We start from the raw sequence: 27148 nt of genomic DNA on the forward strand, positions 1-27148 counted from the left end.
GCAGACCCTGCAAGTGTTTGTTATACCAATTACACAAAGGCAGTTTCACAGTAGAGTAATACGGGCACATTTTTTTACCCATATCACAAATGCAAAACTTGACCCAATCTAACAGCGGATCATAAGGACCTATGACGCTTATTAGTTCAGGTCATTTGACCCGCGGTTTTGTCAGAAATTGCAGCTGTAAAATAGGCTTGTATTAGGTTTGTGTGAAACTGGCCCGAGGCCGAACCAGACAAGCGCACATCTAGTCCGTGTGATGGTCGTTAAAACAAGGGCCGTCACATCGACGCATGTGTTTTAACAGACCGTGTGAACGGTACCGTTAAAATAAATAGAACAGGTCCTATTTTCGTCTGTTTTCACGAATCCCTCGAAAGGCCCAAGTTTACTGGGAACCGTGAAAAAGGGTGAATTCGGCCTAAGTGTATGCAGATACTCCCGAGTTAAACTTGAAGACACACAATTGTTTTATTTTATTTTTTTTATTGTACAATCCATTAAAGAATGTATATGAAACAATCCTTAGGCTATGTTCACACGGAGTATTTTGGGGGAGGAATATCTGCCTCAAAATTCCGTTTGGAACTTTGAGGCAGATATTCCTCTCCCTGCACGCCGATTTTCGCGGCAATTATCGCGCCGTTTTTTGCCCGCGGCCATTGAGCGCCGCGGGCATAAAACAGCGAGATATACGCTTTCTCCTGCCTCCCATTGAAGTCAATGGGAGGTCGGAGGCGGAAGCGCCCGAAGATAGGGCATGTCGCTTCTTTTTCCCGCGAGGCAGTTTTACTGCTCGCGGGAAAAAGACGCCGACGCCTCCCATTGAAATCAATGGGAGGCGTTCTCGGGCCGTTTCTGCCGAGTTTTGCGACGCGGTTTCCGCGTCAAAAAACTCGGCAAAAGACCCCGTGTGAACATAGCCTTAATGACCTAGTTTATAACACTAGAATATATTTACACTTCTTATAGGGCGACTAGCAATACGATGATCATTCTGGCACGAGTCACAGGGATGTCATTGCGTATTGTGAAACAATGACGTTGCGGTTGAAACTGTAGAGCCGAGATGGGAGATCTTTATGGCATCTTTCCCGCAGATGAAATGAACGAGGGTTCCGACTTTACTGCAACATTGATGGTCATATAATTAAGACAGATAGATATACACTATGTCCTGCTTCACTAGTGAAAGTATCTCTGGTCCGGGTCCTCCTGTACAATGCAGAATTCCTGAACTGGGATCTTGTCACTGTCCTCCCAACAGCTCCTCTCGCAGGTGAAAACGTGAACTGCCCCAAATTCCAACAACAGATCTGTAAGACACATAAGAGATTCCTCATATATAAAAGTTAGTCTAAAGCTCATCCCAATTGATTGGTATTAGCAGATGGTCTTACCCGCTTTTAATCCTTGTAACATTGCTACGAGAGCTGGCATGAGTTGAAATTCAAAAACTCTCCGTGCTCCACAACGTGGGCATGAGGGAGGCTGTGATGCCACATCTGGGGAGCTCATGTATAGAGGGATACCATTCCAGGAGTATCTGTGGAGGTTAAAAAGGGCAGAGTTAAAGTGGAACATTGAATAAAATGCATTAAACAAACAATGAAGCATTTTATACAATCTAAATGAAAAGGTGTAGTGCACCTTTGCACAAATGCAATATATATATATATATATACACACACATACACATACATACACACTACTCCTCAATGAATTAGAATATCAAAAAGTTAATTTCAGTAATTCAATTCAAAAACAGAAACTCCTATTCTATAGATTCATTACACACAGAGTGATCTATTTCCAGCATTTTTTTCTTCTAATGTTGATGATTATGGTAACAGGTAATGAAAACCCAAAATTAGAAAATTAGATTATTATATAAGCCCAATTTCAAAAATGATTTTTAATACCGAAATGTTGGCCTACTCAAAAATATGTACAGTATATGCTCTTACTACCTGGTGGGGGCTCCGACTCTGCATGAATTACTGCATCAATGTGGCGTGGCATGGAGGCGATCAGCCTGTGGCGCTGCTGAGGGGTTAACAATGCGGCGTGGCATGGAGTTGATCAGCCGGTGGCACTGCTGAGGTGTTATCAATGCGGCGTGGCATGGGGGCGATCAGCCTGTGGCGCTGCTGAGGGGTTATCAATGCGGCGTGGCATGGAGGCGATCAGCCTGTGGCGCTGCTGAGGTATTATGGTAGCCACGACCAAGTATTGAGGGCAGATACTGGACATACTTATCAATAGGCCAACATTTCAGTATTAAAAATAATTTTTGAAATGGGGCTTATATAATATTAAAATTTTCTGAGACACTAAACTTTGGGTTTTCATTAACGGTTACCATAATCATCAACATTAAAAGAAAAAAATGCTGGAAATAGATCTCTCTGTGTGTAATGAATGTATAGAATATAGGAGTTCGACTAATATATATATTTTATTTCTTTTTATTATATAGCATTTCTTAAAAATAGTCCTGATAAAAATATCCTACATGTTTGTGTCTACAGCTCCTATATGTCTCCTTGGTTACAAACTACAAAGCAACCCTATGTAGTCTGATCCTGCAGTCACACTTGCTTGCATCTGTCTCTTACATCCTGCTAACCAACTGAATGTCCAGTTTGCTCAGACCCTGGAGGCCTTATAGGGGTTATCTGGTATGTAAACCTTTTTTATTAGGGGCTGGAAAATAAAACCATAAAAAGCCATACTTACCTATCCTTGCCCCTGGCAATCCAGCGATGTCACTTCTGCAGCACTCCCGATCGTTGTACGTATCATGTAACCGCAACAGCCAATCAGAGGGCTCAGCAGGGCTCACTGGTGACAAATCGGATTTCTGACATGCCAGAAATATAGCATCTGGCCGCTGAGCCCTGATTGGCAGCAGCAGTCACATGCTATATGCATCTAAATAACCACTGGAGTGCCGCTGAAGCGTCAGCACTGGATCGCCAGGGGAAAGGATAGGCAAGTATTGCTTTTTTTGGTTTATTTATTTCATTTCCAGGCCCTAATAAAATAAAATAAACAACACTTTTCAGATAACCCCTTAACCTTGGGGATTACAGATGTGGCCATAGGTGGGGATGGAGTGTATTAGATACTGTAATCTATAAGGATAGAATATTCACATGGATCCATATAGCCGTAACCCACATCTACAAACAAGCAGCTGGGACCCTCAGACCTTGCTTGGGTCCTGGTCCAAATCTAATCCCCAGTTTTAGTTTACAGGTAGATACACCAGCAAAGTCGCTCTCCAACACATCGAATGGAGGACAAGCAAGAATACAAGTTTAAACATTCATTGGTTTCCATACCTCAAATTCATTACAATGGAATGACCAAGTACCAGAAACTATTTGGGATTGGTGGGAGAGACAGGTTTGTATGACGGGTGTAACCAATATAACAAAAATGCAATAAATAGTTAATTATGGGACAACCACTTTATGGCTAGGTTCACCTTGTGAACCAATGAGAGAAGGATGTAATACTGTGAGCCGCCACTACAAATGTGTCGGTGATTCACAGTGCGAGCAGTAAAGGGAATGTAGGGGAAGCAGCGCTCGTAAAAGCTCTGCAGCGCTTTCCAAACAGCTGATCGGTGGGGGTGTCGGGAGTCAGACCCCGACCAATCTGATATTGATGGCCTATCCTGAGGATATGCAATCAATTTCTTAGGACTGGAAGACCCCTTTAAGATGCAAAATTCCCTAATGAAATAACAAAATCAAAAACTCTCAGCTGTGTGAAGTATTAGGTCTGTACATGGTTTCAATCTCTGAATGTAAAAAGAATGTTTCCACTCACTGACAGTAAGCAGAAATCTTAAAAGATGAAACACAAAGTAAAATTAGAAATTTACAGAACGCTTCATTATGCAGCAGTCTTTATTTCTATACTAATGTAAACCATCTTATATAGGGGACAACCGGGCTAGGTAGGCAAGAGTTTACCAACCTAAGAATTTGCTGACGGCACGGAGAGATCTTCTTCAGGAACTTGTGAAACACAAGGTCTCGATTCTGCAGGTCACACTTTTCATATTTTTCCCCTTCTCCTTTACCATCACTGCTGTAAGAGAAGATTGAACTAGATAGTAAAATGAATAAGCTGTAGATAGACTTACTGACATGATCGGGTGCACTAGTAATGGTCATGGCTAACAGAGCATCGCTCCTTTAAACAAAAAAAAAAACTCAGCTGTTCCCTCATAATATCTGTTCCCAGGAAAGCTGGGTGATAACCAAAACAGCCACCATTACAACACCCACAAAGGTTGTCACACACCCGTCAGAGGCTTGAGTAGCACATCAGCCTACTTTATTCAGCAATCCTTCCCCCACTCACCATTTCTTGCAGGAAGATTAAAGGATGTATCGGGGAGATCTGCTGTCATTTTATAAAAACCTTTATGTGTGTGCTGTATCTGATGCCCTCTACTGGTCCTTTCCTGTCAGTGTCTTATACTTAAAGGGGTTGTCCAGGATTAGGAAAACATGGCTGCTTTCTTCCAAAAACCCGGCCACACCTGTCCAACAGGTTGTAAATGGTATTACAGCTTAGCTCCATTCACGTTGATGGAACAGAGATGCAATACCAGACACAACCCGTGGACAGGTGTGGCACTGTATTTCAAAGAATGCAGCCATATTTTTCTAATTCTAGACAGCGCCTTTAAATCGGGGATCTTGTTGGTCATTAAACTAACAGACCGGCTCCCGTTCTCACCTCTGTAGGTCATCCATCGCTGCCTCCTCTCGTCGCTCATAATCTTTAAGTAGACGACGAGCATGATCCAGATCCGCGTCCCAGGCACAATCTGACTCCTCTGCAACGGCTATAAAATAGGATCTGAAGACGGAGTCGCAAGACTGGATTGTCTCTGATGGGTCAGTGAGCGAGAGGTTCTGGATCTGCGATGTCCAGTCCGTGGGTACAGGCACTGCTGGGCAACTAGCAGCATGTGACTCAACAGCGGGCATATCAAGCTTCTCATCAAACCCCCAATCATCCGCATCTTCACACCAGTCTGCAGCCGCCATCTTGTTTTCCTGTATTAAGACAGTGAGTCGTCTGAGACCAGGGGGGGGGGGGGGGGGGGATCTACCTGGTGAATGTGATATTGCGTATACACGAAGATCTACCTATGTACCTGCTTTGACAAGTCCTGTGGTTTTAGGGTCTCCTGGCACTGTGATCGTAATGCCACCCAACTGTAGGCATAAAAGGGACAAACAGGGATACAAATTACTACAGGGATATTGATGTAATGGCTAAAGAAAGGGCACGGCTAACAGATATTATAATTCAGTGCACAGACAAGAGCTGCAACCAGGCTGGATCATCTACTGTAAGGTCATGTAATACTTCCCCATAGATACGGATCCAGCAATTTCCTCATATCGCTTTATTGGATACCTTGTATTAAAATATAGAAGCTTGGTTATTAGCCCGGACACTCACCTGGACAGTACCTGTGGCCAGAACATCCTCACAAACCCCCATTTAATGTCCTGGTTGGGACACCGAGTGAAGGAGCATCTCAACTCGCCCACTCCTGACCTAGCTCCAGCTCCGAGAGATAGCCCTGGCGCTGTCGCCCCAGTTAATAAGCCTCCCCCCCATGTGAACCACATGAGTAATGATGCTGCATACATTGTGACAGCGCCATTACAGACAGGTTATGCGACCAATGTAAGTGACATCACAGTCACGGAGAAGGGGAAATGGCGGGAGGAACACGTGACCGTGGCTGGAATCTGGGCTCAGTGGACACCTCGGAGATGTCATTTTAAAAGTTTACGTAAATAGAGGATGGCTTAAAATAAGAAATAAGACTGACTATTTAACATGGCCATGGAATGGACATCAAATCCAGATGCCCCGCAAGCCTCGTCAGCAGTATACAGCAAGCTCTACACTGTGAATGGAAGGAGTCGAAAGCTGTCCCGATTCTAATTATAGGGGCTTGTCCACACACAACGGAATTGTTGCAGAAAATTTCTTCAGCAATTCCGTTTAAAGACTTTCCGCTGTGGCAAAAACGCACCATTTCCTGCGGTTTTTACGGCAGAAAATGGTGTGTATTTTGCGGCGTTTTTCACAAAGTTAAAAGATGGTGACATCTCCTCGGAAAAACTGAGTAATTCTGGCCATTTTCCGCAGCAGGAATTGACATGCTGCAGTCCTAAAAATACGCACCGCAGGTCAATTGCGGCTCAGAATTTTTTACAAAGCGTCAGGATGAGATTTATTAAATCTCACCCACTATGCTGCTGCGTTTTTCCCGTCCGAAATTCTGAGCGGAAAAAACGCTACAATTCCACAGCGTGTGGACGAGCCCTAAGGGTATGTTCACATGGCTTATTTTCGGCCATTTTTCTTGCCGCAAACGGCCGAAAAATCGGAAGCAGGACGCCTCCAAACATCTGCCCATTGATTTCAATGGGAAAACGGTGTTGTGTTCCGACAGGCCGTTTTTTTACGCGGCCGTTTTGAAAAAAGGGCTGCATAAAATAAGTGCATGTCACTTCTTCAGCCGTTTTTGAGCCGTTTTTCCATAGACTCTATAGAAAAACAGCTCCAAAAACATCAGAAAATTAGGAGCTGTTTTCCCTTGAAAACAGCTCCGTATTTTCAGAAGTTTTTTATTTTGTGCGCGCGCACCCCCTCACACTATATTAGTGCTGCTGATAATGTAATGAACCATCTTTCTGGGTTCCCACGTAGCATTAATGCTGCGGAATTTCTGTAACGGAATTCTGTGCAGAAACTCCGCAGCATTTACAGTAGCAGCAAAGCGAGTCAGATTTAGAAAATCTCATGCCCACGCTGCAGAAAAACCAAAAAACGCAGAAAAGTCGTGAAGGAAGTGTTCTGTGGTGTGACTTTCAATTCCGCAGCGTGTCAATTTATGCTGAGTGTTTGGCCCATAGACTTCAATGGGGAACAGAAAATCGAAAACAGATTTGTTTTGTTGCGGTTTTCATGTCGTTTACGCAGCGGAAACGCAGTTAGAACCGATGGAAAACCGCAGGTGCACACATACTTTGTTATAATCACTGGTTAACATTAAATCCGAATGAAAAAACGCTACGGAAAAAACATAGCGTTTCCACGGCAAAAAAATCTGTGGCGTATCCGGTGTGTGGGAAAATACCCTTAGGCTTCATGCACACTTTTGTTGCCCGTCGTACAACCGCTAACGACGGATCCGTGAAACACAGCCGCACACGGATGGCTTTCATGTGCAGTCCGTTGTCTCAAAGGACCAAATGAATGGAATGGCCGAGACTGTTTCGTCAAAAACGGACAAGAGTAGGACCTGTCCTATTTTTGTTGGAACGGCCACACAGTTCTGTTAAAACAACAGAAGTGTTCATGGACCCATAGTCCGTGCGTGTGCTATCCATTAAAAAAAAACTGAAAGCGCACTGAAGAAAACGGAAGTGTGAATGAGGCCTTAGAATATTAAAAAGTGGCGCAGTATTGCGGCAGCGTTGGTTACTGTGCTGTCCTGGGTTCAACAGGGAAACACTTGAATGAAAAGTGTACAAAATAACAGCGGCAGGCCTGGATTGGTCCCACCGTGCGGCCATGACCCAGGCACCGGTCTGCTCAGACGAGGTGGGTGCAATGACCACTTGCCAACAATTTTCAATTGTGGTAAACGCTGAATCTACAAACGGACAACAACTTATAGCCTGCATTACATTGCCCTGTAAACGGTCATTGCTGCAATAGACAATTAATCACCTTTGATGCTTCCCCCAACATGACTTTGTACTGCATGCAAACACCTGGATAGTGCGATGGTACCGCGAGCCCTCTAGGGGGCAGTACACCTGGACAACATGGTAGAGGACTGATGAACATAGAGGACATGAAGGAAAAGCAAGCGTCACACGTGGCACTGGGTCCTGTCAAAAGAAAGATCAGTGAATTAGGGGAGATAATGTATGTGCAATCTATGCCCAAGTCCCATACAGACGCCATGTTGGATTTTCAGGATCATAGAAATGGTCAGATAGTGGCAACGAGGTCCTGGAGCGATCCACGGCGCAGGAGGGAACAGGAAAAACTGCTTCGGCCAGATTTCATTATGACAGAGGGGACTATGCAAGGGAAAGGACCCAGTTACTATAGGTCTATACAAGAACCCCCCTCCTTTAATAATCTTGTGATTAAAAATGAAATGCTACTAATCAGTCCCTTTAAATATTTAACACTAAAATCACCAGCAGACCTTACCGGCAGACCACCAATTTTACTGACATCCCAGGATGAAGCCTTGCCTTCCAGTGCTGCATCTTTAAATCCCAGCAGCACACATTGATCTTGGGGAGCAGGCAGCGCCATCACCTGACAAGGGGAAGTAAAGTCAGTTTTGCAAGGAAACTTAAAAGCTCAGATGTGTCCCTGGCTGCAGGTTAGAGGTCGTACGGGTCTGAGTCTTTATCCTGACAACACATCCACGTACGCACAGTCGTCCCGACCCGTGGAAGATGCGCTCGTGGGATGTGGAGTTGAGAGGTTTGCATCAGTGTTTGTACAACAGCGAGCGGATCCAGAATGGCAAAGGTGATAGATTTAAATATCTTTATTATTTTACATTCTTGTTGCTAAAAATGGTTAATCCCATTTAACACGGATCACGGGATCCCCGCTGTTGGATCATTTGTACATATCTTTCTTCTAGCATTGCTGCAAATCCATTCCATAAACTAAATTCCTGCTAGACTTGTGCTTATAGACAGCAGCTAATCTAAACAAGCAAAGCTGTAGTGTAAAGCAAGAGGGAGAGACCAGGTGTGAGCCTCTGACAAGACTTTGTTAAAAAGCATTGATGAAAATAAGTAAACCTGAGGGAGTGTTTTCAGGGTATTTCGGGGCATTTACGCCTCCAAACATCTGCCCATTGATTTCAATTGGAAATACGGTGTTCTGTTTCGACGGGGCATTTTTTGACGCCTTGTTTTCCAAAAAAAAAGAGAAAAAAAAAAAGACACCCGTGAAAAAGTGCATGTCACTTCTTGGGACTTTTTAGGAGCCGTTTATCAATGACTCTATAGAAAAAGAGCTCCAAAAACGGCCGTAAAAAAAGCAGCGAAAATCGCGAGTGGCTTAAAAAGTCTGAAAATCAGGAGCCGTTTTCCCTTGAAAACAGTTCCGTACTTTCAGACGTGTTTGATTTTGTGTGTGCACTTCTTATGCAGCCACATAGACAAAGCATAAAGTATAGTCTCCACGACCGGAAACTACAACTCCCAGCATGCCCCGTCATTCTAGGATTAGTAATTTCCAACCACAGGAGAGCGCTGCACTGGAAGACACCCTATGTATATTGCGCAACATGGCTACTGCCCGGCTCCGAGTTGGTTACCTGATGCCCTCTGACACCATGTCACACTCCTCCGGATGACAGAATCCAGAGCGTGGCAGTCACACAGGCCTCTCAGTACATGTGCTAGGTGTAGCGAGTCACACAAACACATGACAACCTAACATGCTGTCGCCTGTACACCAAACAGCCAATCCCTAGCCATGCCGCGCTGACAGCTAAGGCCAGCTGACCCTTTAACTGACATCACCGCAGCCAATCTGATTCATCAGTAAGAAACCAATCACTGACAGCAGCGCAGGTCACGGAACCTTAAGAAAAGTAGGCGTGGCGTAAGATTAACACAACTGCTGCCGGACAGTTTTAGGTTAGGTATAGAGAAGACTAGTAATCTTCCTGGGTGATTTCAGACGTGGTGGACATTATTTGCAAAAACGCAACAGATTCGTCATGTCTGAATGTGGCTAAATAAACTATGGCTTTTGAACTTTTTGGAAATACAATTCTGGCTGTCAGGGCAAACAGGGAGTCGTAGTTTTAGTTATTCAGTACAAACAATTTCCGTGTTTAGCATAACGGCTCGTTATCTCATATCTATCTACCTGTCTATAAATCTTTTTTGCATAATATGTATATATTAATAATATAAATTAATTAATCTTAATATAATATTATCGAATTTTAAGCGTGTATTCACACAGTGCAGTTTTGTCGTACGGCTAAAATCCACACTGCAAAACTGCATTGGTTTTATCACGATTTGCTGCGCTTTCCATGCTAACTGCAAAACCGTGGCAAATCGTGGAAAAAACACATGCGTATTTGCAGTGTGGTTTTCAGCCACGCGACAAAAACTGCTGCAAAAACGCAACGTGTAAAGGGTTTGTCTCGTCTATTTTCCCTAACAGGACATATGGACGTCATAGATGGGGGTCCCCTGCTGGTAGGCTTGAGGCACTGCCTATCTGAAGGTGTTGGCTCTGATGGGGTGCGAGTAGATGAGACATTTTTGGTAAAAAACACATTTATTTTATAGTTTCACTTGTAAAAACCGCATCGGAAATCGTGAGATAACCGCACGGTTTTGCCACAATTATTATGTTTTTACCACGCAGCCAAAAAGGTGTCATCCAAACACACCCTTGGGCCGCTCTCAGACGAGCGTAATATGGCTGCTTTAGAAGCCTATGGTGCTTTAACTCTGATGAATCACGGGAGGTCTGTGTGTTGCGTCCGTAATATGGCGCAAAAAAAACGCTTGTCTGAAAGCGTACTTTTCAAAAACGGCCATGAAAAATGCTCCACAAACGGCAACACACATGGCAGTCTCAGATTTTGGTGCAGTGTTCATACCCTAAGGTTATGTTCACACGGCCTATTTTCGTCCGTTTTTCGGGCCGAAAAACGGCCGGAAAATCGGAAGCAGAACGTCTCCAAACATCTGCCCATTGATTGCAATGTGAAAAATGGCTTTCTGCTCCGATGGGCCCCTTTTTTTTATGAGAGCTGTTGCCAATAGCAACCAATCAGACTTCAGCTCTCATTTTCTAGAGGCCATGTGGAGAAATCAGATTGGTTGCTATTGGCAACTGCTCCATTTTTCCTTTGCACTACTTTTTTTTTTTTATAAATCTCCCCCAATTTGTGTAGAGATTATATTCTATCAACTACCAACAAACATCTGGACGCTGTCTATTTATCAAACAGAAATTGTCTACGAAAACGTCACTGAAAACCTGACCTAAACGTTGTGTGTGAATGGTGCCAGTATAGAAAAAAAAGTTGTATTATTATTTCCTGTTTTTTTTTTTTGCAGATGTCGCAGCTATGTGTAACCATACTGTTAGCTCTGATCCCGACATATACACAATGCAGTCGTGTAACACACGGGGCGCAGCCTATCGCTCTAATCCCTGTACAAATAAAGGTAATATCCAGTTTCAGGTTTCTGGTATGATGCGGTTTCCTGTTCTCTTTGGCAGCTTAAGTGTTAAGTAGGTGTGGAGCAGCTGTGATGTCACCGGCCGGGGTGTGAGCTGCACCGGAGTTCGGAAGAGCTGACACTCTGCTAGGATTTGGAAAATCAGGTAAATAATGGAAGTTGTGTCATTGTACGTAGAGTTGTGATAGTGCGGGGGTCGTGACACTGGACGGGGTGGAGAGCTTGTTGTGTAGTTTGTGAACGTTCATATAGAACTGGTGACAAGTGACAACATTAATGTCTGTGCTGCAAAGGAGTCGTAGCCCCTGACCTCAAGTCGTTCCGTAGTAGAGATCCCTATTACGCTGATATTGACGTATCTCCGAGATGCCGCTTTAGATGTAATTCGACCTGTTTGTAAGACTTGCACAAACAATCTGGGCTTGGCAGGACATACCGTCAGCGTTGTTACATCTGTGACATCATATACTCGCAGGGCCAGATTATCATCGGTGCAAGGAAGAAGCAGGTATGGGCCCGGAAAACGGTAGTGACCTTAACCAGGGGCCGCAGAGACATAGAGTCCAGTACAGATACTGGTGACCGAAGCCAAACACATAAGATCGCCGGACGTGTGGTCTCCCTGATCGCCTCAAACGCGTACGCTCGTGCATGTTTATTTCGATCAGGTAGAGAGAGAAGCCGTGGTCGGACATTCTGGCAGCAGCTTATGTCTGGCAGAACAAAGGAGCGGGTGTTCTGAAAATCCAGCATGCCCGATCCCCGAAATCAGTGGAATCTTTAGGTCTGCAGCTCAAGGATATATTCATACACATCAGAAATTTCTGTGACTAAAAATCCGTCCCGTGAATTGGAATGGGGCTGTTTCTGTAGCACGTGCATGCGTTATTGTAAGCCTCAGTCAGACGTATGGGGCAGTCGCAGAATGTTCGGCAATAAATCTGCCGGGTGTGAACATACCCCAACGTAGGCCTTGCCAATGAGCCAATAAAAGTCTGTTTGGAAAATGTCCGGCATAGATTTACCATAGGTTGAGGGCATGTCCTATATAAATAGGACATAAGGTACAAAAATGTGTGCATCACACTGTGCGTGCTGCTTCATAAGTCGCTTTTCAGAATCTCCCTTATGTCCCTTCTCAAAAGTTGGCAAGTATAATATTATGGTGTGAGTCTGTGGTGGGCATAGGAGTAGTAAATTCGGGTCTGTTCAGTGTGGTACATAGAAGAGAATGTGCCCCATAGCAAAGATTTTAATGGGCTCCCTATTATGATGCCCGGTTTTGCCACACAGAACAGAAGTGCCTGATGTTTGTTCCCCTCCATGCCCTTTTTATTACCCTTGGACCAATCGCCCTACCCTTACTAATAATCCTCTGGAGAGGGGAGTCGTGCAAGTTCTTGTTACCCAATAGCAAAAGGGATCAAACAACCGGGGACAGCCCCTTTCTCCAAGGGCCCCACAGCAGCCGATTGGTCTGTCTCTATGATACATATGCATATTGCTCTGTTTACACCGCACTTTTGTCCAACATTAACCCCTTATGACTCATGCACACGACCGTGTTCGCCAGCCAGGTCCTGTCAGCGATATGTGGAAAGATAGGACATGTCCTATCTTTCCAGAGAATCGGGTCAGTTTTCATGGACCCGATTCACGCGCTAAAGTGAATGGGTCCGCGAAAACGATCGGGTCCCACTAGGATGCCGTTAAAAACGAAACGAGTGGCACATTGGTCGTGTGCAACTGGCATTAACACATGATTATGTACATGCACGTCACGGGAAGGGTTCCCTTGCTGCACTATGAAGTGCATGTACGTGATGTGATCAGGAGCTGTGCCCACACACATGATAACCACGGGAGCCCAACTGTGATTGACCACTGGGCTCCCGTTGTGACGGCTGAAATCGGAGAACCCACTTATTGCGGCTGTTTAATCCCTTAAATGCCATGGTCAAGAGTGACCGTGGCATTGAAGTGATTTGACAGAGGGAGGGGGCTCCCTCTATCACCCAGCGGCAGCCCACAAAGCGATCGCTGGCCGACGATGGGTTTCGATGACAGCTGGGTGCCTAACAAAGGCTCCCAGGCACCAGGCATGACTGTATGCTTATAAGGCCGTGCCAGAGGCATGGCCTAATAGACTGCATGTCAGTTGTACAGTATACTGAGTATAGCAAGGCATTATATCGGCGATCAGAAGGTCGCATTTTGAAGTTCCCTAGTGGGACTAAAAAAAATAATTATATAAAATATCAATATATTATATGTACCCAAAAATGTTGCCAATGAAAAAGACAGCTCGTCCCGCAAAAAACAAGTCCTCATTCGTCTATAGCGCCTTTTACACCGCGGCCGATGAAGCGAGCGCCGATCGATGAGAGATCGTTGATCGGTGCTCGTTTGCTCCTGTCACACGGAGCTATGGATGGGGACGAGCGGTCGTTAATCCGATCACTCGTCCCCATACATTATCATGTCGGCAGCGCGTCTCCCTGTTTACACAGGAGATGTGCTGCCGACAACTATAATATTTTACTTTTTTAAAACGATACAACCAGAGGATGATCAAGCGTTTGCTCGTTCATCTGGTGATCGCTGCCCTGTTTACACAGGGCAATTATCGGCAAAAAGTGTTCTATGAACGATTGTGTGGCCGATAATCGCCCCGTGTAAAACCCCCTTATGTCGACGAAAAATATAAATTACTCATGAAATGCGACAATGAAAAAGTGAAAAAGAATACCTGGTCATTAAGGGGTTATACAATGGCTTCTATTGTGCAGACATATGCCAAAAGTTTATTGTTTTGGCAAATTTGTGTAATTTCCCCCCTTGCTACATGGCATTATCCTATTCAATAGTCTCTAAAATTATATTCTCAAAATCTAGGAGCAATTGGAAATTCTCCACTGTTGCCTTAGAGCATTTTTCAGCGGGTTCCATAAAATTAGCCTGTCTGCTGACCACTTTAAGCGCTTGTCCACACACAGCGTAATTGCTGCAGAAAATTTCTGCAGCAATTGCTTTGAAAGTCAAAGGCTTTCCGCTGCGGCAAAAACGCACCATTTCCTGCGGTTTTTATGGCAGAAAATGGAGCGGAAATTGCTGCGTTTTCCCCAATGTTAGGAGATGGAGACATCTCCTCTGAAAAACGCCGCAATTCTGCACACTTTCCGTAGGAGGAATTGACACGCTGTGGTCCGAAAAATATGCACCGAAGGTCAATTTTCGTCTCGTAAATCTTACGCACCGTGTGGATGAGATTTGTTAAATCTCACCCACTATGCTGCTACTGTATTCTGCTGCATTTTTTCTGGCCAAAATTCTGGCCGGAAAAAAACGCAGCGATTCCAGAGCGTGTGGATGAGCCCTAAAGGGGAACGGTATGGAACTACATGTATGTTACCAGGACACTCACACCGTTAAATGGACCACAATACTATATTAGGCGATTGTCATTTAAGCAATTCTTTTATTACCCTTATTCCCTTATATTATGACAATCATAATAATAATATTTCGAGATTTCCATCTTTTCTTCTGCAAAATCCAACAGCAGACATAGGTTTTGGAAGAAGATATTCAGCTTTCTCTAGTCCACATTATACTAAGGGCACTTACACTCGACCGTATTTTTCATCTGTAATTACGGACCCATTCATTTCTATGGGCTACGGACACCTTTCCGTAGTTTTACGGATGGGTGTCCGTTTCATAGAACTGATCCGTAAAATATAGAACATGTCCTATTGTCCGTAATTAGAATTGTTAGAAGTCTATGTGCGCTTCCATAATTACGGACGGCTACGATTGTGCACCCGCCGTCCGTAATTACGGAAGCATTGCTAAGCGGCGCCAGGTTTTCAGATGTTGCACATCATTTGTGGTTTCCTTCTTTTTGCGTATCTGTATATACGGATGCATTACAGATGCACTACTGACTGTATTTGCAGATACCGTTCCATATATGCAGATAAGTTGCGGATGACTACAGATCCGTATTTACGGATGGATGAAAATACGGTCGTGTGCATGGGGCCTAAGGCCTCATGCACACGGCCGTGCCCGTAATCACGGCCCACGATTACGGGCACAGCTGGCCGCTGGCGGCCCCGGACAGCCACTCGCAATTTCGGCCCGTGCTTCCATACTAAGTATGGGAGCACGGCCTGTAAAAAGCAGAAGTACGGACATGTTCCATAATTTTCTGAACATTTCTACGGGCTGGACACCTTCCCGCAAATATACGGGAAGGTGTCCGTGATCAATATATTTGACTTACAGACGATTTTTACGGTTGTGTGCATGGGGCCGAAAGGAATTAGTAGTCATGCATTTTCAAAATATAATCATATTCTGACTTTGAGAAAGTGGAAAGATTTAAAAATAAAAGGGATTGTGGGTAGGAATTGAAAATGACGGTTTTGTCTTGCGTTCCTGTGCATTCCAATATAAAACCACAGTTGTGCCAAGGGCAATTTAACACATAATGTAATCCTCTGTATCCCCCTCGTGTCCGTGTCTACTGAGAACTGCTGTAGATTTGTGTTTGAGCACTTGACCTGTTCTAGAGTCAAACACAATTTTGACAGCTCTTATCTGAATCTTTCAGATGTCAATCGAACGTAAGGAAAAATTGCAGTTTAATGCTGGACTTAATAAAGTTGAGTCCACACACGGCTGAATTTTTCTTCTGCAGATTTTGTAGAATGTGTTTGTAATGATGGGGGTAGGGAAACAGACAAGTGAGCCCTAATCTACCCGCCACTCAGTCCCTGCCTACTTGCAACGACCCGCCCTAGGCGACGGGGTACAACTGGGCGACAGTCCCTACACTCAATAAGTGCACGACGGACAAACAGACAAGGGTACACAGAAGCTAAGGGAAATGGGGCAGTTGCCCACGGCAACACCGTGAGCAACAAGAGTGGTGAACGAGCCGAGTCAAACCAGGAGTGTACGAGGTACCAAACGCAGAGCAGGAGAGTAGTCAGTAAGCCAGGGTCAGAATGAAGCAGGGTCAAATGGTTCAAGAAGCTGCAGCAGGGCCAGGAAACCAAACGAGAAGAATCACAAGCAAGGAGGAACAGGAAAGGCAGGTATAAATAGACAGAGGGCGGGAGCTAGCTCCGTCTGGCCAGACTGTGATGGGCTCTCCCACTCCTAAGTGGATTTCACCCTATGGATTGCTGAAATCCGCTGTAAAAATCTGGAACAAAATTGACAGGCTGTGGATTACAAAACCCCATACACATGTATGTATTGTACTTTGTGGATTTTTAGTGTGAAATCCACACTGAGAAATTTTCAGCGGTTCAGTGGTTATTATCCAAACAAACTGTGTACATTACAAGCGCAGTAGCTACAAAGAGTGTATCTTGCTCTGGAGGACCCGCCTGGCTGCACACTACAGGGACAGCCCATACATTTTAATTGGAAGTGTAATGCTTCATTTGTCCTGTGGTGGCGCTGCAGGCAAAATGAGCACTTGATGCTGAGCTCCACTACAGATTACAGCTGATCACTGGGGGTTACAGCAGTGGAAAGCATGTGATCAGCTTATCGTTTAGTGACCTTTCCAACCAAAAGGGATTATCCACAGTGGACCATGCAAGGACTTATTTCTGTGGGTTGTTTCTTTTTATTATTATCATTATACGGAAAAACTCTTTTAGCTGAACACACATAAGGAAAATAAGATTGACCAACAAATTAAATCGCTGACCGTTTTGGTATGTTCATGAGGACGGTGGCTCGTGCAACCTCATGTCATCTCCATTATTTTCTATGAGTTTTGGCAAACTAGAATTGGACTTTGTGTTTTCAATGAAATCTTTTATTTCAGTTTTTCCTTTCTGGTTCTTGAATTTTACAAGAATTATATAAATACTGACATTGCATTATACATAGTGCAGATTTAGTGGTTCATTGTGGGATACACAAAACCTTTGGACTGGAACAAGGGAATGGTTTATACCACTGGCGTAGCTATAGGGGTCGCAGCGGTCGCAATTGCGACCGGGCCCCGAAGCCAGGGGGGCCCACGGCCACTGGCGTAGCTATAGGGGTCGCAGCGGTCGCAATTGCGACCGGGCCCCGAAGCCAGGGGGGCCCACGGCCCCCCGCACCACATCAATAAAAAGTTACTATAGTAACTCGGGCCGCGGGCCCCTGTTACTATAGTAACATACTTTACTTACCTTCCTGGTTCCGGATCGCAGCGGAGGTCCTGATGTCAGGCGCTGTGCGCAGCGCATGACGTCACAGCGCTATGCCGCCGCGCACAGCATCGAGACTACAGAACTCCCGCCGCGGCCGAAGAGGAAGGTAAGCTTAGCCCTGACTGGCGGGGTCCGACTCCCGGGACCCGCCAATCAGCTGTTTTGAAGGGGCCGCAGCACTCGTACGAGAGCTGCTCCCCTTCATTCCGGTCACACTGTGAATCGGTGTCGGCGATTCACAGTGTGAGCAAGTAGTGAAATGAAGGGGAGAAGCTCTCGTACGAGTGCTGCGTCCCCTTCAAAACAGCTGATTTGCGGGTCCCGGGCGACACATCAGCTATTGATGGCCTATCCTGAGGATAGGCCATCAATGTTTAGGGACTGCACAACCCCTAAGCCTACGATGTAGCAGGCTTAGGGGGCCCATGAGACAGGATCACAGATTGTGTGATCCTGTCTGCTGGGCCCTTTATCTAAGCCAATCACATGGTAGGCTTAGATACATGGCCCATGTGTGATCCTGTCTGCTGGGCCCTGTATCTAAGCCTACCACACTAGGTTTAGATACAGGGCCCCAGCACACAGTAATCTTATACTGTATAAGATTACTGTCTGCTGGACCCTGTATCTAAGCCTACGTTGTGGTAGGCTTAGATACAGGGTCCCACAGACAGTATCACACATGGGCCCTGTATCTAAGCCTTAGGGTATGTGCACAGACACTAATTACGTCCGTAATTGACGGACGTATTTCGGCCGCAAGTCCCGGACCGAACACAGTGCAGGGAGCCGGGCTCCTAGCATCATACTTATGTACGACGCTAGGAGTCCCTGCCTCGCTGCAGGACAACTGTCCCGTAGTGTAATCATGTTTTCAGTACGGGACAGTTGTCCTGCAGCGAGGCAGGGACTCCTAGCATCGTACATAAGTGCGACGCTAGGAGCCCGGCTCCTTGCACTGTGTTCGGTCCGGTACTTGCGGCCGAAATACGTCCGTCAATTACGGACGTAATTAGTGTGTGTGCACATACCCTAACACGTGTTACTAATCATTTTTTGTGTGTTTTCTTACAGGTTCGGTCATGGACTACAGGGATTCCAGGACTACTTCGATGACAGCTTTTTTTTTTTATTAATAAAATGGTTAATGAGGGTTGTGTGTTTTTATTTTTTTATTTCAATAAAATATTTTTTCTATGTCTTTGTGTTTTTTTTTAAACTTTATTATCACCGCCTTAGTAATGGCCGCCGGCTGATTGACAGCATCCATTACTAAGGCGGGGCTTAGTGTTAGCCGATGCAGAGGCTAACACTAACCCCCTTTATTACCCCGGCACCCAGGGGTGCTGGGAAGAGCCGGGTACGATCCAGTACTTGACCATTTGTAGTGATGGTCGGCCACTGGGGTGGTCGCAGGCTGGTATCAGGAGGGGAAAGGCCAGATACAGTGGCCCCTACTACCCTGGTGATGCTAGGCTGCTGCTGCTTTATTGTATCTGGCTGGTTATGAAAAATGGGGGGGACCCCACGTCATTTAAAAAAAAATAAAAAATTGGAAAGAACGATGTCGGGTCCCCCCCAATTTTCATAACCAGCCAGATACAACACAGCAGCAGCAGGAAGCATTACAAGGGTGGGAAGGGCCACTGTTTTTGGCCTTCCCCAGCCTAATACTACCAGCCTGCGGCCACCCCGGTGCCTGCCCGTCACTACAGATGGTCGGGTACTGGTTCGTACCCGGCTCTTCCCAGTACTCCTGGTGGCGGTGGGTACCGGGGTAATAATGGGGGTTAGTGTAGCCTCTGCACCGGCTAACATTAAGCCCCGCCTTAGTAATGGAGGTTGTCAATCAGCCGGCGGCCATTACTAAGGCGGTGATAATAAAGTTTAAAAAGATACAAGCACATAGAAAAAATATTTTATTGAAATAAAAAAACAACCCTCATTAACCATTTTATTGAGAATAAAAAAAACGCCGTCATTGAAGTCCTCGTATCCGAAGTCAAACAACCGAACCTGTAAACAAACACACAAAAATAATCAGTAACACATAAAGAAGCAAAATTATTATTCTTACCTTTCCTGGGTCCAGCGCTGGAGCCGCAATGTCAGCGAGCTGGGCCCTGTATCTAATACTATCATGTGTGATACAGTCTGCTGAGCCACTGTATCTAATCCTATCATGTGTGATACTGCCTTCTGAGCCACTGTATCTAATCCTATCATGTGTGGTACTGTCTGCTGAGCCACTGTATCTAATCCTATCATGTGTGATACTGTCTGCTGGGCCACTGTATCTAATCCTATCATGTGTGATACTGCCTTCTGAGCCACTGTATCTAATCCTATCATGTGTGGTACTGTCTGCTGAGCCACTGTATCTAATCCTATCATGTGTGATACTGTCTGCTGGGCCACTGTATCTAATCCTATCATGTGTGATACTGCCTTCTGAGCCACTGTATCTAATCCTATCATGTGTGATACTGCCTTCTGAGCCACTGTATCTAATCCTATCATGTGTGGTACTGTCTGCTGAGCCACTGTATCTAATCCTATCATGTGTGATACTGTCTGCTGAGCCACTGTATCTAATCCTATCATGTGTGATACTGTCTGCTGAGCCACTGTATCTAATCCTATCATGTGTGATACTGCCTTCTGAGCCACTATCTAATCCTATCATGTGTGATACTGTCTGCTGAGCCAATGTATCTAATCCTATCCATAGTTTATAGGGTCGTAGTGCTATAGATATGCTATGCTGTCTCATATACACACTTTTTTTGGGGCGGACACATATGTATTGGAGCTATTTCCCTGACATTTTAAGCCCTGAGGGTATGTTCACACGGCAGCGTCTGTTACGGCTGAAATTACGCTGCTGTTTTCAGGAGAAAACAGCACCGTAATTTCAGCCGTAATGGCATGTGCAGGCGTCTTTTGCTGCTTCCATTACGGAAGTAATTGAAGCTGGTTTTCCATGGAGTCCATGGAAAACGGCTCTATTTACGTCTGAAGAAGTGACAGGCACTTTTTTGACGCGGGCGTCTTTTTTACGCGCCGCCTTTTGACAGCGGCGCGTAAAAAAAATGACCGTCGGCACAGAACATCGTAAGACCCATTCAAATGAATGGGCAGATGTTTGCCGACGCTTTTGAGCCGCATTTTCGGACGTAATTCAATGCTAAAACGCCCGAATTACGACCGTAAATAGTGTGTGTGAACCCAGCCTTCGTGACGCCCCCGGCTGCTAGTGCTGCATTGTTGGGTCACTTAGGAGACCCAGCGATGCAGCTGAAAGCTGCGGACCGTCGGCCATGAGAAGTTTGCGGGGGGGGGGGGGGCCCAGTAAGAATTTTTGCATCGGGGCCCATGAGCCTCTAGCTACGCCCCTGGTTTATACCAAATTAAAGCGGTTTTCCAACCCCATAAAAACAAGGCCACATGCCCCATAATGTTAACAATTTTATATATGGTACTGGTGCCCCCCACCCATTGTTGTAACTGCTGAGTCCAGCGATTTATCACGTGTACATGCAGGAAACATCATTGTGCTGTGATGGCAATAAGGGGAAGGGGGCAGTAATTACAAAGTGTTTTATCCCTATTTTTATGGGGTTCCCCTTTAATCCTGGACTGGTAATGATTCAATTCTCTCTAGAGAACACTCCATTTATAGGAGCCTACATTCATGCAGGGTTTCTGAAGCTAAAGCTATCTATAGATATATGATTTTTGGGGAAACTGTAACCTGACACATTGGATTTCATCCATTCCGAACTTATTGTCTAGATCCATTGTCTAGCAGCTACTTATCTCTCTCCCCCTATAGAAATAACATGTGCATTGCCCATTCAGTTGTTAAACATGGCTCCCTTATGCCTATATCTTATATATATTTATCTACTATATATGGCCAGCGCTCTCCCTGGATTACTTCCAAGTATCCCCAATGCAAGCAATAGAATGCATAGACCAGGGGTCAGCACCCTGTGGCATTGGTGCCACAGCCAGCACATGGGGCATGGTTTGCTGGCACACTTCCCTCTCCTGGTGTCCAGCGTTGTAGTGTGCTTGGCAGCACTGAACACGAGAGAGCAGCGCTTTATTATGCGCTTGGCGGCTCTGATCACCTCTCTCCTTGTGTTCAGCGCCGCTAGGACAGTGTTCAGTAACCGCACCGTAAAAGAAAAAGTTAGTAAACGTTGGCAGCTCTCCTATGTGCAGCTGATGTTCAGTAGCCGCAGTCTCTCCTATGTGCAGCTGATGTTCAGTAGCCGCAGTCTCTCCTATGTGCAGCTGGTGTTCAGTAGCCGCAGTCTCTCATATGTGCACCCCCCCCCCCCCAAGCTACTGTTCAGGAGTTGCTCTCTCTCCTGTGTGCAGCGCCCCAAAGCTGCTATTCAGTAGTCTCTCTCTCTCTCCTGTGCGCATTCCCCAACTGGTGTTCGGAAGCCATGGCCTCTCCTATGTGCAGCGCCCCCAATCTGCTTTTCAGTAGTTCCACTCTCTCCTGTGTGCACCCTGCCCAGCTGGTGTTCAGTCACCTCGTATGCACCGCAGATGGATCATCTTTGCCATGAATGTCAGGGACAAGGGTCACACTGAAATGTAAGTTTCATTAACTGATTAATTGGTTTATGTCACATATGTGGTAACAGTTTGTCTTCCATGACTTTCATGTTTGCATGGCATACTGTGTACTTCATCATTGATTGTTTTGTTTTTTTATCGTCACGCCATACATAAAAGGTTGCCTAATCCTGGCATAGACATTCAATGATTTCAATGGGAGCTCCATTGCAGCTCCTGTCATTGCAAACAGCTAGTCAGGAGGATTCCCAGAAGCAAAACCACTCCCAGCGTGCAGGTGTGCCTCCAAATAATATATTGTGTGTTGTAATATATATGCATTTAGGATTTCAGTCCAATAAGGTCGGCTAAGTTTAGCGTTTTGTCTTGGTGATCTAGCACTCGAAAAATATAGCACAGGCTGGCACTTGGTACTTAATGAAGTATCTACAAAAGCACGGATCATGTCTGGACTATGGTACTTTCTGTGGCTCTTTATGGATGTAAAACTGGACAATAAGGAAAAGGCCCATTTAAAGTTCCGACGTCCATGAACTTTGGTGTTGACAGAGACTTTTGATAATACCATGGATGGCATACAAGACAAAAATGTGGGTCCTTGACCAAATCAGTCCCACCCTTTCACTTGAGGCAAACATGACCAGATTGAAGTTAGCTTTGGACATATTATGAGAAGACCCAGCTCATTGAAGAAGCCAATTATGTGTCTAAGAGTTGAGAAAAGAAGAGAATGACCAGGACCCCATCACCGCCATGGGGCAACTGTGGACATTTTTACATCATGGGGGATATTTAGTCGTGACCCCAAAAAGCAGAACAAAAACTATTCGCTGATAGCTTCGGGATGGAGTGTTGTAAAACACGGCACCATTGGCAGTCTCGTAGACCAACCCAAGTTTGGTATATAAAAACTCTGAAGGCGTAGTGCCTACTGTAAAGTCTGGTGAAGGGTAAATGGTCTCAGGCTGTTTTTTATGGTGTGGGCTAGACTTGTTGGTTCTATTGAAGGGAAATCTTAGTTTTAGACGATTGCCTACTTTGTGGCATGGGTTGACATTTGTATTGAATATGTCTCCAAGATAAGCCCTTGAATAATAAGGTCATCTGACAACCATACACTGACATTTATGAACTGACGTATTGTGTCCTCTTGTGGTGGTCAATAATAAGGAATGATTGATCATAGCACTAAAATACTTACCTACATGATCCGTCCATGCTATAGACCTTTTTTAGGCCTGGACTAAAAAATAATAGTGAATAGCAGTTCAAATATTTCCTCATGTCATGTATATTATATAACATATGATGTGTTAACTATACAAGGAAGTTGTCAAGTGAATATGTGCTGTGTAGTAGTCGTAGTGATCAGTAGCTCGAAGCTGTGGTTTGAAATACAAGATACCTGGTAATTTAGGTTGTGAGATGACACGGGCAGATTCTAGGTATTTAACTGAGAGACTTCCTTGTGTGATGGTTCACTGCTCAATTTAACTCTTAATGTTCTGCAGTATGGAACGAGACTGAAGAAACTTGACAATCCAGAGTCACAAGTTTTTGATTCTTCAATTGTCACTCGACAATTACATTGCAAAAATAGGTTCACTCCTTAGCTAAGGCCTCATGCACACGGCCGTGTCAGCTATCATGGTCCGTGATTACGGGCACGGCCGGCCGCGGACAGCCACCCGCATTTTCGGCCCATGCTCCCATATGAAGTATGGGAGCACGGTCCGTAAAAAGCAAAAGATCGGATATGTCTTATCTTTTGCGGAGGCTTTCTACAGCCCGGGCACCTTCCCGCAAATATACGGGAAGGTGTCATTGGTCAATACGAATGAATGGGTCCATGTTTGCGGACCGTAATTACGGTAATTATTGGGGCCTAAGGAGGTAGTTCCTTCTTCACTCTGCTAGGATCCAAGCAGAAAAAGAGAGCGGAGGAAGAGAAGGTGGCTCAGTATAGTAATATGCCATTTACGGTCATTGAAAAGTTGAGTTACATACACAACGGACTCTGTAATGGCTGCCATTCAAATTTTTGTATGTCGATGCTCACCGTATACATCAGGAATGCCCCCGACGTGTATGCCATACTTTATCCATAGAATTTAATGAGCTCGATAAATTACTAAAGACAGTCCTTTATACATATGTTTGGGCAGTACGTGTCAGCATATCACCTTTCGCATTTTTCTTACTGCATTAAAAAGTGTAGTCGACTAGGCCTTTTATACAGGGGGATCCTACAAAAAAGTATACTGCACTGTATCCTATTTTTTATTACAATGGGATCGAATGGGCGACATATGCAATTGTACAGTTGCATACATCGGGGCTCTACGTTTAGCATATATACGGCTGGAGATTGTGCCAGCCTATGCATTGAACATAATGTAAAAACAAAGCGTATATATACACCTTATACAAGAGGATAACTCAGGGACATGTTATGTTTTTTAAGAATGACTTGTCAGCTGTATGGATATATATTTCCTCAAATTTCAGCCGCTTAACTTTTGTTAAAAACAAAAACATAAAAGTTTTCGTTTGCAGAAGACGATTATGAAATTTTACCATTTGCTGACCAAGTTATAAAGCAGGTTAAGCACAAAGTCGCTGATCTGTTTGAAACCGAAATCGAAAGCTTGTGTTCTTCCAGCTGCTGTGGAAGTCCCATAATGCCTTGCTACCTCACCTTCAGTCTGCAGCATTATGCATTTTGGCCTAATCATCTGATGTATTATATACTATAATCTTTGAATGGGCACTTTCTCTTTATTTTTGGATGGCCATTTACACTCTGTCCAAAACTATGTTGGCACCTAACCACACCTATATGAGCTTGTTGGACATTCCAAAACCTTGGGCGTTAATATGTTTTTCGCTCATTTGTGGTTACAACAGCGTCCACTTTTCTGGGAACGCTTTCTACAAGATTGGAGTGTGTCTGTGGGAATTTGATCCCATTCAGCCAAAAGAGAATTTGTGAGGTCTGACGCTGATGTCGGATGAGAAGGTCTTAGGGTATGTTCACACACTAGACTAAAAACGTCTGAAAATACGGAGGTGTTTTCAACGTAAAACAGCTCCTGATTTTCAGATGTTTTTTGAAGTCCCTCGCGATTTTCTCTGTATTTTTTTTAGCTTTTTTCAATAGTCTATGAAAAACAGCTTCAAAAACGTCCCACGAAGTGCCCTGCCACTTTCAAAACGGGCACGTGAAAAAACGGCCCATCGTAGCAGAATGCCGTTTTTCCCATTGATTTCAATGGGCAGATTTTTGGAGGCGTTCTGCTTCCGATTTTTCGGCGTTTACAGCCCGAAAAACGGCCGAAAATAAGCCGTGTGAACATACCCTTACACTCACCCAACACTTGCATAGTGCACGTGACTTTCTGTCCACATGGCAGACACTGTAGGAATCGGGCAGTTACATTAGATAAGATAGTTCAGTAACAAAGCGCTCGGTAAGAGGATGACCTGCCCTACCTTTTACTTGGTGCACTTTCCACTAAACAATAAAATAATTCACCTGAGTGTTCCTTTAAGTAGGGCAGTGGTGGGCAACCGGCAGCCCCCTGGCTCCCATACCCAGTCCTGCTGACATGGGAAACTGCAGTTTCTACTTGGCTGTCCCCATCTTTCCCTTCTTGCTGTGTACCATTAATAAAATGTAATTGTTGCTTCGCACTCCCCTCCTCGGCCTGCACACATTCGCTGGTCAGATACTTCCATTTTTAGTGGATATATGCCGGCCAGGAAGCAGAGCACACAGCAGAGAAGAAGATCAAGCAGCAGAATGCGTGGCATGGACCTGTAATATGTTAAAGCGCCCCAAAAAGGTGTAAGACCCCATTTATTATCAGTACTAAAGGTTTTCTGTCATTTTAGCATTGATGGCTTATCCCTACAATAGGTCATCGATCTTTGATCGGTGGGAGTCTAACCTCCAGGACCCCTGCCGATCAGCACAGTAAATGGGCTGCAGCGCTGCCCTTTATTGTTTATATAGGCACAGCGGCTCGTCCGCACTTGCTACTGTGGCTGGTACTGCAGCTCATCCTATTTAGTCCCATTTAAGTGAATGGAACGAGCAGCAGTCCCCGGCACGGACGCTCTGCCTATGTAAACAATGAAGGGGACGAAGTGCTATCAAGAGCATGCGGCATGCTCAATGTTCTTCTCTGGTTAGGGATAGGCATTAGCAATTATTACAGGGGCTTTCCAACTACATTTAAGACATATTATTTCACCATAAAAGTTAGATCATTGGGGATTTGACCCCTGGGACCCCCACTGATCCTGACAACAGGCTCGTCTTCGGCTGTTATTATATTTCCTATTTCCCATAATGGAGAGTGACAACAATGATCATGATGGCTGCAAACAGGGGACACAAGGATTACATTGAATGTAACGTGTGGCCTTCGGATGCATCCGAGTTCGCCATAACGAGGAGGATTGCCTACCTGTAAAGGATCTGCCAGACACAGCTTCTGTGTCGACGCCCGTGGGTAATCAGTCTGCACCTGCTCCTATGTCTGTGAGACTGACTCCATCTTCCACCACTCAGGATGGCAGGCTTAGGAGTGGGAGAGCCTATCACAGCCTGGCCAGACGGAGCTAGCTTCCGCCCACTGTCTATTTATACCTGCCTTTCCTGTTCCTCCTTTGCCTGTGATTCTGCTCTGCTTGTTTCCTGGCTCTGCTGCTGCTGCTTGAACTACTGACCCTCTGCTTGTTATTGACCTTGACTTACTGACCACTCTCCTGCTCTGCGTTTTGTACCTCGTGCACGCCTGGTTTGACTCGGCTCGTTCACTACTCTCGTTTCTCACGGTGTCTCCGTGGGCAGCTGCCCCGTTTCCCTAGCTTCTGTGTACCCTTGTCTGTTTGTCTGTAGTGCACTTACTGAGCGTAGGGACCGTCGCCCAGTTGTACCCCGTCGACTAGGACGGGTCGTTGCAAGTAGGCAGGGACTGAGTGGCGGGTAGATTAGGGCTC

The 27148-nt window shown here is 45.1% G+C and overlaps 2 protein-coding genes across 5 annotated transcripts in view; one reads left to right on the forward strand and one right to left on the reverse strand.

Annotated features, from left to right (window-relative positions):
• Positions 1–1026: 1026 nt before the first annotated feature.
• PDCD2L (programmed cell death 2 like) lies at positions 1027–11667 on the reverse strand. 3 transcript variants are annotated; one of them, XM_075838699.1, is made up of 8 exons: positions 11629–11667; positions 8287–8397; positions 7792–7955; positions 5189–5249; positions 4765–5087; positions 3994–4107; positions 1404–1549; positions 1027–1319 (listed from the first exon to the last, which is right to left on the reverse strand). In XM_075838699.1, the coding sequence occupies exons 2-8, from the start codon at positions 8392–8394 to the stop codon at positions 1189–1191; spliced, it is 1047 nt and encodes a 348-aa protein (XP_075694814.1). In that variant the 5' UTR covers positions 8395–8397; positions 11629–11667; the 3' UTR covers positions 1027–1188. The 3 variants fall into 3 exon arrangements, with proteins under 3 accessions (XP_075694814.1, XP_075694815.1, XP_075694813.1); XM_075838700.1 differs by lacking the exon at positions 11629–11667 and adding an exon at positions 9419–9548 and having other exon boundaries at positions 3994–4104; XM_075838698.1 differs by lacking the exon at positions 11629–11667 and adding an exon at positions 9419–9547.
• The window catches only part of TRADD (TNFRSF1A associated via death domain), a 29306-nt gene continuing 13355 nt past the window's right edge, over positions 11198–27148 (forward strand). For both annotated transcript variants that reach the window (XM_075838701.1, XM_075838702.1), the window contains exon 1: positions 11198–11463. The gene's annotated coding sequence lies outside the window, so the exon portion shown is untranslated. The remainder of the gene's footprint in view (positions 11464–27148) is intronic.

The sequence above is a fragment of the Rhinoderma darwinii genome, chromosome 9, assembly GCF_050947455.1.
Source record: "Rhinoderma darwinii isolate aRhiDar2 chromosome 9, aRhiDar2.hap1, whole genome shotgun sequence".
NCBI classification, from domain to species: domain Eukaryota; kingdom Metazoa; phylum Chordata; class Amphibia; order Anura; family Rhinodermatidae; genus Rhinoderma; species Rhinoderma darwinii.